Source organism: Zonotrichia albicollis, chromosome 6 (assembly GCF_047830755.1).
Source record: "Zonotrichia albicollis isolate bZonAlb1 chromosome 6, bZonAlb1.hap1, whole genome shotgun sequence".
Lineage (NCBI taxonomy): Eukaryota > Metazoa > Chordata > Aves > Passeriformes > Passerellidae > Zonotrichia > Zonotrichia albicollis.
The window spans coordinates 4295249-4307728 of NC_133824.1; the positions used below are offsets into that span (position 1 = coordinate 4295249).

The 12480-nt window shown below is 38.0% G+C and overlaps 1 protein-coding gene across 4 annotated transcripts in view; it reads right to left on the reverse strand.

Annotated features, from left to right (window-relative positions):
• TECPR2 (tectonin beta-propeller repeat containing 2) overlaps positions 1-12480 on the reverse strand; it is a 43489-nt gene that overhangs the window by 5609 nt on the left and 25400 nt on the right. For all 4 annotated transcript variants that reach the window (XR_012580680.1, XM_005483239.4, XM_014264478.3 and 1 more), the window contains one exon: positions 9240-9388. Coding sequence is in view for 3 of the 4 variants with exons in the window: in XM_005483239.4 (XP_005483296.2) it covers positions 9240-9388 (149 nt within the window). In the remaining variant the exon portion in view is untranslated. The remainder of the gene's footprint in view (positions 1-9239; positions 9389-12480) is intronic.

Genomic DNA, 12480 nt, shown 5'->3' on the forward strand with positions numbered 1-12480 from the left:
TTTCTATTTATTTCATTTTTTAAAATCCACTTACCTCCTTCTTACCACATTCTTCTAAAGAGCCATCTCTTTCCCAGATTTAGGACTTTGTGTCACCTTTCCCCCATGGCCTTCACACCACAGACTGGCAGTGTGTCAGTCTGTGCTCTGCAATACACTTCATGTTCCAGCCAGGGTCTGTCCCAGGGTCTGTGCCTGACACCTTGGTGGAATTTTGTTGCTGAGCTGTTGAGATTTGTGCACCTTGCTCCCCACTCTCATATGGCAGGATCCCAAGCCTCTCTTCTACTGTCATTTGTTTAGAAGAGAATCCTCTGAGAAAGAGCTGGCAGAGTATTTCCATCCAAAAACACTGTTTAAACCTGCTGCCTAAGCCTCTGCATTATTACAGATTTAGAGGTAGTGGAAATAAGAAAAGCAGAGGAAACACCCAAAAGGAGAGCCACAAAAGGAGTCGTATGAATCTCAGCTAAATTGCTCCTGACACCACTGCAGGCTCAAGTGTAATCAAAGCAATTACTTCTGCTCTATTCTGCACCAACACATCTAAGACACAAATGCCAATCGTCAAATTCAAAATGTGTTTAAAAGCTTGGCCAAATAGTCTTCTCATTCTTTGCTTTTCTAAGTGAGCTCACTTCATCCTTCAGCTTCCCTCCCTCTCTGGGTTTCACTTCCAGCTTCTCTTCCTTCTTCAGGCTGCTCAGCTCTTTCTGATAACCTCACATCAATAAAACAATCTTCTGACTACTACTGCAAAGGATCCAGGCAATTCCTCTACCCTCAGCTTTCTGCTGTGGAACAGCCAGGAAAGGACACAACTGACAGGACACAGAGCGACATAATTATATGCAGCAGCTTTTGGCACAAACCAGGAAATTTGTTAGGAAACAAATACAGGCAATTCTTAGAGCCTGTTGCAAAGGTTTGACTTCTGGATTATTTTTTACGCATCTACAACAAGAAGTCACTCTCATGGCCACCACAGTAAGGTGGATAAATTGAATTTTAAATTTTCTTGACATAATGAACTATTTTCTTAGAACAATCTTGCTGTTATTATCTCAGATATATCCAATTTTCACTAAGTTTTAATTACCATAAGCATACTTTAAGTATTTTATAAGTTATATAACAAGAAAATCTCTACAGCTGCAGCTAAAGGTTAAATAGAGTTCTCTCACAGCACTAAAGAGAGATATCTCTGCAAATTCATAAATCTGCTGATAACATTTTAGAGACTGATAACCATGAAAATTGATAAATTATTTCAGCATAGCCTTTACTCAGCTGGTTTAACTTCCAACAGCATTCATGAGATTTATATACCTTGACTGTGAAACATGTCCTATTTGTAATTTACTGGAGAATCTGGAATTTTAAAGAACCTGGCAGCAGTCTCTCAGCCTTCCTGCTCTGACACACCAAACTCTGTTTATACATTTATCCACAATATGATCAGCACTGTGAGAGATCAACCTGTGATGGATTATTCATGGATCCAGCGCTGTTTGATAAAAAAATGCAGAACATTGTTTTTCTATTACTTGGGGTGCCAAACATTTCTAAACTCTAAAAATCTCAGAAGTCTGACTGTTTTGGCCAGTCAGATCTGAATGCAGATTCCCCATCCTGCAAACACCCCAGTCACTCCCTGTCTTTTGATATGAAGAATTTCCACCAGGACCATGGACTGCAACACTATCATCTATGTCATTTTCAACATTAAAGCAATATACTGAGAGCTGTGGATATATCTGTCCTCTGCTACAAATAAATACAAAGAAAACCAGCTTGCCACATGTCTGTTGTGAAAAGTGTTGATAAAATGAAATAAACTTGAAGGAATCACATAACTGGCAAATTGTTAAATGGTATCAGGAAATAATGTCTATGCTAAACATATTTAAGTTGCCAAGTTGTCCATTAGCTTTACAATTCTGTGCAAGTTACTTCCTCTCTTTTGCAAACCACAGAAGTAAATTTCAGTGTAAGAATATAACGTACTGGTAATAGTATCAAACAAAATCCAAAGTAAAAACTAACACATTTCTCCATCCAGTCTCCCCTACATACTATTCAAAAGTTCTCTTATTGGTCACAGCTGAACCCAAATGGTTAAAGTTCCCTGTCAAGGAAGAAAGGACAAGCACATGCACATGAAAAAGGCACCAGAACATTTTCCACGTCACTTTTCAGGAGCACAGAGTCCATGTACCAGCAAACCTCCATTATCTCTGTTCTGCTGCAAATATGCAGGATAAGGAAGACTAAACAGAACATTATCAGTCTGGCCAAGCCCAATTCTTTTTCTAACAGGTTGGTGGCTCCATTCAGCACCAACGTTCTCCTCTCCTTCCAAAGACAAACAGAAACACCTTCAGCTGGTCCAGGCCAGGCTGTCAGAAGGTCACATCAGGGATACTTCTCACACTCTTGAGTATTATGAGTGCATCAGAGAAATCTGACTGTTTTCATGACTAACAGCATTCAGACCCTCCTAATGAGGATAACAAAGAATGCGACTTAGAGAGAGTCTCCCCTAATAAAGGCTTATTTACATATTATTTTCTGAGGTCCATCTGAATGAAGGTTATAAAGCCCTTTCAGCATTAGCTTGCTAAATTAAGTGCTGCTTTTTTCTCTGCAGAGAAGTTCAAGGCATTACACAGGAGTAGGAAAGATGAATCTATGTTTGGCCTTCCTTGATGCCACATGTTCTTCAGGAAAGCTGGCATTAAATTGCCAGAAACCCATAACTATTTATTGTCTGTAAAACTGGAGCATTATTTTCCTCAGAAGCCTCAGAACAGCAACACAGCCCTGCCCCACTTTCTGCCCTCACTTGATAAAAGGAAAAGGCCTTAGCTGGGTATTTCCAACAAAGCAGGTATCTACTGTGCTGCCTATGACTGGCAAAACCTGGAAGATAAAGCAAAGCCAAGGAGGAAATCCCTTGACCTCTCCCCTTCTGTTAGCTCTAAATTTTTTATTCCAACATTTTTCCTTGCAGAAACATGAGAAAGGCAACACATGGTATCAAATCATAGAAAAGATCAAACCAAACCCATGCAACTACTCAAAATGTTCTCAACAGAACCATAAAATACTTTAAAAATACTTAATACAACTGTTCCTTAGAAGCAATTAAATAAATAAATAATTTAAATTTCATGTAACCACTTTGGAGACCATACAAACTCCAGGCCTACTCAGGTTTGCCCAACTGTATTCTGGTCACGCTGTTTTATAACTAAGATTACAAACTGCAGTGTAGAAGATAAACCCTCTGTAATTACCCCTACAGGTATTTTTAATAACATATTGAAGAAGTGAACTGTTAGGAAAATAAGAATTAATTATTTACAGAAATGTGGTTTAAGTAAACACTAAGTGCAAATTCCCAGGAAACAGAACATAATTTAACACTGGGTAATAAAAATCTTGTATAAGCAAACCTGAGTAACCAAGGTTTTGTTTTCTTATAAATACACTTTCAATGAGCATCAGTGAAACACCCTCTGATGCAGCCTATGCCTGTGAAGTGCCCCTCTTTAGTTTTTGAAACTTAAATACCTTATCAAGGACAGAAAGCATTTTTGGGGGATTACAGGGAAGGGTCTTCAAGCTCCTCATTCAAGGTCAAAGGGTCTGATGTCCAGCAGATATCCCAGGGTGTCTCCTTACTCTGTGCTACCACAGCTCATACCTGCTAAATCATGGTGATCATCCTCTACCCATGAATTTTTATACCATGGTGCTTTTATTTTTGAATAGAATAACTCTGAAAAACGGTCAAAACTTAATGATAGTTGTGGTTACTTTATTTGCCCAACTGAATGTTAGATATATTTTTTAATCTCTCTGAAGAATAATTAAATATCTAATTCTGTGTTAACTAACCAAAATATGGGAATATTGGAAGAGCTGCAGGTATGAGGAAGTTCCAAATAATGACCAAATTGAAGTACAAAAACTGAAAGTTCTCTCAACTGAAGGCTCTTCTCACAATTGATGTTTTAAATGTAAGCCAGTCTTGTCAAAAAGCAAATGCACCACCTGGAGATCACATTTTAGAAGGACACAGGAGGACTGCCCACTGAATTTTCTGGCTGTACTGCTCACTGGGCACTTTCTGTGACCTGAAGCTTCTGGTGCTGATAACAATTGTTATCTCCCAGGCCAGGCCACGCGCCGCTTTTCTGAACACGGCGATAGCTGGGCCCTAAAACAACATCAGAGGGCTAAAACTCCAAAGCAGCAAACTACACTGAAATACAGAGACAGCAGTTTTCTTAACTAGCAACAAGGAGGAAGATAATAAGCACTACACTCAGCAATGGAATCAGCATGAGGCAACTCCAGAACAAATGCTGAAATTGTATTTTTTTCAGCCTCTAAAAGCACCTTTTATGTAACTTACAATTACTTAAGACAGGCATGCCTGTGAAGAATAGCACAGACTTGAACTTAAACATTATGGCATGCTACATCAGCTAAACAAAAGGCACAGCTGCAGAAGCTTTGATCTCCTGTACTTATTTGCAACCCACCTTGAGACAGCTGCTCTTACTACTGCCAACAGCTTTTCTCTACATCATCTTGAAAAGTGCAGTCCTCCAGGAAAATCATCTCCCTATTAATGTCTTCAGAGGCCTCACATGAGTGCAGATATACAGAACAACAGACTACAGTTAGTCTGGTCTAGAAAGAACCAGGCCTAATGACTGTATTACTTCTCCAACCTATGCAGACTTTGGTTAATTAAAGATACTTCCTCTGAATGTCATCTTAGCACTCCAAAGCAGAACTCATGGTAACTCAGAAGATGTCTGTGCAATGGCTGAGAAATGCAAACTGGTCTGTGCTAGTGAAAACTACTGCACTTGGAAAAAACAAGCATGTGAATACTGCATGGGAAAGAACAGAGACTTCCATGACAAGGACGGTTCAGAAGTAGATGATGATTCTGAAGTAAAAATTATAAAGCATTTTCAACAGAAAAACTTCCTTCCCCTCAAAATATTCAATTCTTGAAGATCATTTCAAACAAACCCTTCCTGCATTTCCACTTAATGGCAAAATCTGATCTTGAGGACTGCTCACCGCTTCCTCCTCTAAGTACCACTTAATGCAGAACTGGCCTTAATAACAACAGAAATCTCACTGAGAAATGCAAAAGCAAGGCAGATGCAGAACAAAGTCCCCAGATCCAAAATAAGTGTTCTGTAAGGTAAGTAGAATTTTATCTAAATAAAAGAAACAAAAGAAAGATGATGATAACCATTTCTAACAAGCCAACACTCATCTGTAAGGCACAACCAACTCCTTACCTTTTCTAGACATGTTCAATGTGAGGTATTGAAATCTATCCTGTAGTGATTTTTCAGAATTACAGATAATTTGCCTAGATTTAAATGGCATTTTTACACTACCATTTGCTTCATAGTTTTAATAATTTTTGAATGACTGTGAAAGCATGAAAAGCCTTAATTTATTTTTTGGAAGTCTCTGTGCAAGAAAAGAAGAGCTCCTCCTACATCAGTAAGAATTTCTATACCTATAAGAATTTCTCTTGCCTATGACATCAAGTTTAAAGTACAGTGACACAATTACCAGGCTGTTTAAGGGAAGAGCAGTAAATCAAAAGTTTCTCTAACTTGAAGCACACAAAATGCAGGTGATGCTTTTATGGCAAACTAAGTCAAGCAGTGCTCGTCTGCTGAGAGCTACAAATGATCATCTAAAGCTTTATCCTGCAACCAAATGTTTCCCTAAACAAATCTCTTGTACTTTATAGCTCAGACAAGCTATGACAATATTTAAACAGACCTCTGGATTTAATAGTATCACTTTTTCAATTCTATTCTCTATGAAATTTGGGTACAAATTAACAAAGAGCAGCAATTAAAGAAGTGACAATAAAATGTCTCAATCTATTTTTAGAGTAAGACTGATTATTTACAATGACTGGATGATTAGTCACTCACTACAAACATTTGTTCTGTTTCCTTTAATTTGGTCAGATGAAGTTGTTTATCTGATAGATGGCTTGATGTAAATCTGAGAAGGTTTTAAGGACTGTTTTTAAACTGTGGGAAGCAAGAGTTTCCCAAGATCAGATTTTGTCTCAGCATCTTTTTCAGAAGGTACCAGAAATCAAGGCTGAAACGATCAAAGAATTATTTTCAAACAGTTCAACTTGGGGGGACCTTTGAAAGCAATTTAAAGACTTTCACCTTTTGATCAAGCTCTACCCCTTAATCATCTAAATTTGTCTTATGGTCTATACTAATTTTCTGTTTTATTTTCAGTTATTTTTCCTTTAGGCCAGAAATTAAATTCTGGCCTAATAAATCCTAATAAAGGCATTAAATCCTAATAAAGATACTCTATATTATCTATATAAATAATATTTCGATTTCCTGTTTTTTTAATATTAAATTTTTATGTATGTAAAAAATATGGGTGTATTTTGAGACATGTTGCAACAGATGATAGTTTTGTCCTGCATGTTAACAACAGAGTGGAAAAACATTTTCTATTTCCTGGTCTAAAATAATTTCATCAAAGCATTTTGATTTGTTTTGTCAATGTCCTTGAAACAGCTTTCAAAAAGCTGCTTAACTACATAATTATTTTACTTCTAAGACTGCAGAACCAAATTGATGAATCACAGAAACCAGCTATATATAAACTACCACTGCTCAAGATACTCTAATGATGTTATCAACCACTTCTGAAGTACTGGATAAAATAAAAAAGAAGGAGGGCAGAGAACAAATAATGTTTTCTTCATCTCAAGAGATGCTTCAGTAAGGAGGTACAGAGAGAAGAGGTACAAATGAGAATGGGTTTAGCCTTGATTTAAGAAAAAAATACAGCATCACAAAGTCAAAGACTGAACTTAAATTATATTCAGTCATTTTAGCATGAGCAAAATCTCATCAAAACTGCAGTCTCTGAATACCTTTGTGAAGTTCTGCAAAGATGAATGCTGTGCAACTGCAGCACTCCTTTAAGGAGAAGAGACACCATAAAAGCAGAATCTGCAGCTGCTCCCAAGCTGCTCCTGAGTCATGAGATCTGGGACAGCCAAGTCATATTGGCTCTGACATTTACTAGGGAATAAAATATCCATAGCTGGTTTTAAATTACGTTATTTGAGAGTGTTCCTGTACTTGAAGCAAGTGAAAAGCAGTTTTGATTTCCTTCTTCAAACAGAAAATGGCTGAATCATTCACAAATACTCCTCACAGTATTCCTGTTGTTCTGAACATAAGAGCAAAGCAGCATGAACTGTGTCAAAGTCAATTAAGGGGCAGAACAGTAAGGTGTTCCTAATAAGCAAATATTGTTCACTTAATAGCTCACTCTTCATACATCATGTTGTATTTGAAAATACTTTTAAAGTTCACATATTTTCTCATTTTGCATTAAGCCTCTGCAAAAGCATGAGTGGCAGCTCATTTAATGACTTGTTTTAACATGCTGGAATTGTCTCAAAACAAGCATGTAACTCATGAGTGTTATCATCTCTGCAAGCAATGTCTGAATTCTTGCCTCTTCATATTGACCCATTAAATTTGCCATGTCAGGAGTTGGCAAGATAACAGGAAAAGGAATGACACTGCTCTAGGTATCAGAAGGTTATAATTTTTGTCAGGCAACATCATCCAGCTTTGTTGATAAGATTATGGGAAATAATTTGATTTTCAACCTTGTCCACTTTCTACTTAAGGAAGTCACTGCCAAATCATGAGCCACAGCAAATCCCAATTCTTGTAAACACCTTTGTACTGAGCAGTTTAATCTACTTCAGTGGAGGAGTAGAGAACCACTTAGTACAGAGAAAATAGTATCAGCATAGAGAAACAGCTTTTTGGGCTATTCTCCTGGATAGACCTCTGGTAAGAAGATAGTACACAAGTTTAATTCTCTGTCTCTTGGCAAATTCAGTTTAAATGGAATGCTTCCTCCTCTTTTTTTTTTTAAGAATACTGCCTCTATGGGAGACATCATCACTGACACCTTCAGTCTCATCTTGCTGCTGCCCTACCCCCTAGCTAGCAGGGACAAGGTGTTACATCACAAAGATCCACTTGCAGGGCACCAAGAACCAGCTCTGGAACCAAGTCCTTTCTGCAACTGATATTAGCACCCATTTATCAGTCTGCCTTGCTATCCTGCAAAACAAGGTACCCTTTCACCAGAACCACATTACAAAATGTGCAGTCATCTAACCAGTGCTGTGCTAATTGATGGGATGCATATCTGCAGTTTTCATTTCCCTGTTCCCCTGCCCTTCTTTGCTGTTACACCCAGAGATACACATGAGCCAACAACTGGCTGATGAGAGATAAGCAGTACTAAAAGCAAATGATGTAAAAACCAAATAAATGATTGCAACTCCACTACCACAGATTTACTTCTATTTCTTAATGTGTACTTTTGAAAGTATCACACATTTCAAAATCTTTAAGAGAAATGCTGCAACATCACAGAATGTCCATCAAGTATGCAAACATATCCAGTGTTACTGGGCTAGACCAGCAGACAGTTCTGTTCAAGCAATTTTGTGCCAAGGAGTAAAGAATGAAATCAGTAGTCAGAGGTCAGCTCCATTACAGCAGTCCCAACCCACAACAGAAATTTACTCCCATTTCACAGATTAACTTGCAAAGTATTAGAGCAGCAATGAAAGCAAGCACTGAGGTTAAAGAGAGATTTTAAAAGAAAACAACCAAAATCCAAACAACAAACAGACACTGGAGAAACAGATTTTGTCAGTTTTCTGTATTTTCCAAATACGCTTCCAGGTGACTTTAGGTGGCTTCTTTCAGCTCTGACACTCCCAGCTGCCAGCAGAAAGGATATAAACTTTTCCCTTTCTGGTGACAAGGGAAAAGAGCTGCAGTTGCACTGCATGACAAGGAGAGTCATGAATTCAGGCCCAGCACCCTAACAAGCATCCCAGGCTCACAAGGGTGAGGATGAAGGAAGAGGGAGGCAGGCATTCAGCACCATGCCACCTGAGCAGAGCCTTCCCACACCCTCTGCTCTGTGCTGTTTGTCCATCCAGCCTGGCTTAGCACACAGAGGGCACTCAGCATAGCTCAATGCTACACTCTACTATAAAACCTGGCTCCACTGTTTCCCATGAATTCTAAAATTACTGTTTTATTGTTTAGCATAGAGCTAAACCACTGGGCTACAAAGAATTGCAATCAACATTTTACCTGTATGGGTGGCTCAATCATTATCCAGGCAGGAAGCATCAAACTTGGGTTAAGAGGTTGAGTTCCCACACGGAAATAAATGCCACCATTGGTGTCACAGGCCCAAACATGCTGATTTCCACAGGTCAAGCTGATCAGCTTTACACCACCTAATAACAAAGAGATTATCAGCAACCTGGCATTTTCCTTTCAAACTCAGCTAACAATCACAACTTGTATTTAGACTTTGTTGTATTAAACAAGCTTTAGTCACATAAAAATGATTAGAAGTTAATACCATTTGTGGGAGAGTAAAAAAAAAATTGCTGGATACAATGAACAAAACCAACAGGTAGTACATATGTGAGAAATTTCTCCTCTAAACCTAAATGTTTTAGTCATAGGAGAGTGCAATTTCTAAAGCACATTATAAATACTCTATTCCAATAACCAAATTCAAGCAGGGAACCATTCCATGGCAAATGTTATCAGTGCCTAGACAAACTTTCACATGACCTAATGTGAACTCTTCTCTGTAGCTGGCCATGCTTGGAGACTTTTAAAGGTGTCAATCTGATAATACACTCAGCAAAGAACATTCCTAACAGCAGCAGCATTTCAAAAATATGAGAGCATATGGGTTATGCATTTCAGTGTTAACATACCAGTGTCACATCTGTAAATAAAGGAACTAATTTTCAAATGGATTTATATTCACCACTGTACATATTTATTACACCAATCTCAAATGTGCAGCAGTATTTTAACCCTGTCAGCACCATCAAAACAAAGCTGCCAAATAAGTGTGTGTTGGAATTTTGATGTGGTCTGTGTTTGAGTTTAGTCTAAATTCCTGCAAAGACAGTAGAGATGCAAACCTGGTATTTTAGACTAAAAAGAACTGCTAGTTAACTGTCTACTGAAACTCTTACTCTTTCAAAATAACTTTAAAACAGCCACACAACGTAATGTATCTAACACTTGATTTCCTTTTTTCACCCCATGTTGGAGAAAACAAAGCTAAGTCATGGAAAACAAGTTCCAAAGAAAGTGGGACCCAAGCAGTACAGATCCACTACAGAAAGAATGCTCTGGTCAGACTCCAAACTAAAGGCTCTAAAAATAGGCTTTGCTGGTTGACTGAACATGCCAGGGCTGCTTGGGATATCCCATTCTTGGTAACAGCTCTGTTTTCAGGGATGTGAAATTTGGCAACAAATCCTTGTCAAGTGCATCAGACACTGCATTCCTTAAAGAGGGGCTTGGAATTTTATCCCACAGAGTGCAAGTTCAAAGTATTTATTGCTGCAGAATGCAATATTCCCAATGGTTAAGACTTGCTGGGGAAAAGAACAGGAAACAACAGCACAACAGAGCTTTATCTTTTAATTATCTGTGGTGAACAGATCTCATTAACCAGAATTATTTAATTTTCTGGATCACAGGAATAGAAATCAATCTATCTCGCCCAAAAATTTCTTTTAACAGACAGCTTCATATAAAAACCAAAATGACAAACAAAAACTCCAACTGCTTCGGATGAGAACATCTACAGCAATTTTCTTTTGAGAAAATAAGCTTGACTTTGAGCTGCAAAGCCAAAATCTTACTTAAAACCTTGTTATTCCTTCTAATAAAGTATGCCTCAAAGGCTTTGTCACATGATACCTCAGCTGTCCAAGTGTTCTGATCCAGACAAGCATCAGGCACTCAAAGCTGGAATCACATATCACCTACCCAGCAGAGCTGGTATTATTTACGTTCTACAGTACAATTTGATATTCAAAAACACAGCCCTTATGTAAATGTTTTGGGGTTTCTCCCTCCTCCCACCTACCATTTGTATCTTGGGACAAGGTCATGTTAACCACACTCACCAACTGTTTTAGAGCAAGTAGCATGAACCAGCAGCATTGTTTATTGTTCAAACCTAAAGGTCACTCTACTGTGTTTAGAAACCTTGACAGTGATAGTGGAATGCTAATCAAAATAATCTACTGGGTGCTACTCTCAGTACATAATGCAAAAGGCAAGATACTACCAACATAATAAGAATATTTCAACCTAATGCTGGTAAATCCCATCACTTCCATACAGAATTCTGAACTGCACTTTACAGAAAGTTGCTCCCACCCTGCCTGCCCTCTGCAGTCACAGTCCTAATGCTTCTGGAGTAAACTTACACATACACTTGACACAACAACAATAGCTCTCCCATTTCTTCAGCCCCATTAGAACAAATAAAGGCTTTTCTATTATAGCCATGGACATGTACTTGTCAAGCAGTGATGTACCACATGCAATTAAATGGAGAAAAAATGCCTAAAACATTTTCACATTTCAGTGCTAAGCCACAGTGACAGGTACAGAGGAGTGTTTGAGTATTTCCCGACCTCAAATCTCTACTATGCCACCACCATGTGCCAGAGCTGACAGAACAGCTGAATGTAAAGGCTGAATTTCTGAACTGCTGAAGTTCACAGGCCAGGTATTACAGGCAGCTAACACCAATTACACTGATTTCCTATATGAATTCTTTTGAGATTTTCAGACAATGACTAGAAGTTACTTATTTTTTCAGTTAAACAATTACTGTCTAAGCTGCTAGAAAGCAGTGGTTCATGAGAAGAGTTTCAAACCACACTAAGGAACATGAGAAGGACAAAGTGCCTTTTATTGACCTATCCTGTAGGTCAGTAAAAGGATCAGTGTTTAAAGAAAGGTATGATGAGTGATTTGGCACCAGATCATCAGCTCTGAAAAAATAACTGGTGTACAACTGAAAAACAAGTTAATTTTAAAAGACACAGATTATATTTTTTCCATTAAATATTAGAAACTATACACTAAAATTGTACATGAGGCTTAAACTCTGCCAGCTGTGCCTGCCTTTCCTTAAACCTTAAGTTAAAACTTGTCTGTTATCAGACCAGTCATGAACACTGCCATTAAAAATGGAAAAATTGCAAATTATTTTTAAAATGGTGAGAAAATGGTGCACAGTCTCAATTTCCTTTTTCTTCACCTGAAAGAGGTGTGCAGATGAGCACAAATACAAGAATGTTCGAACAGTCAGATTATTAAACAAATAAATCTGATGAGAATACTACTTATGAAGGTGGCAAATAACTTGATTACCCCAGAGCCAAACTCCAAACTGTAATTACATTTCAATGATCAAATCATGGTCAAGCACCTGAGCAAATGAAAAGAGCAGTTAACCAGCATCACATTCTCAGCATTATGCTGAATGTTTACATCA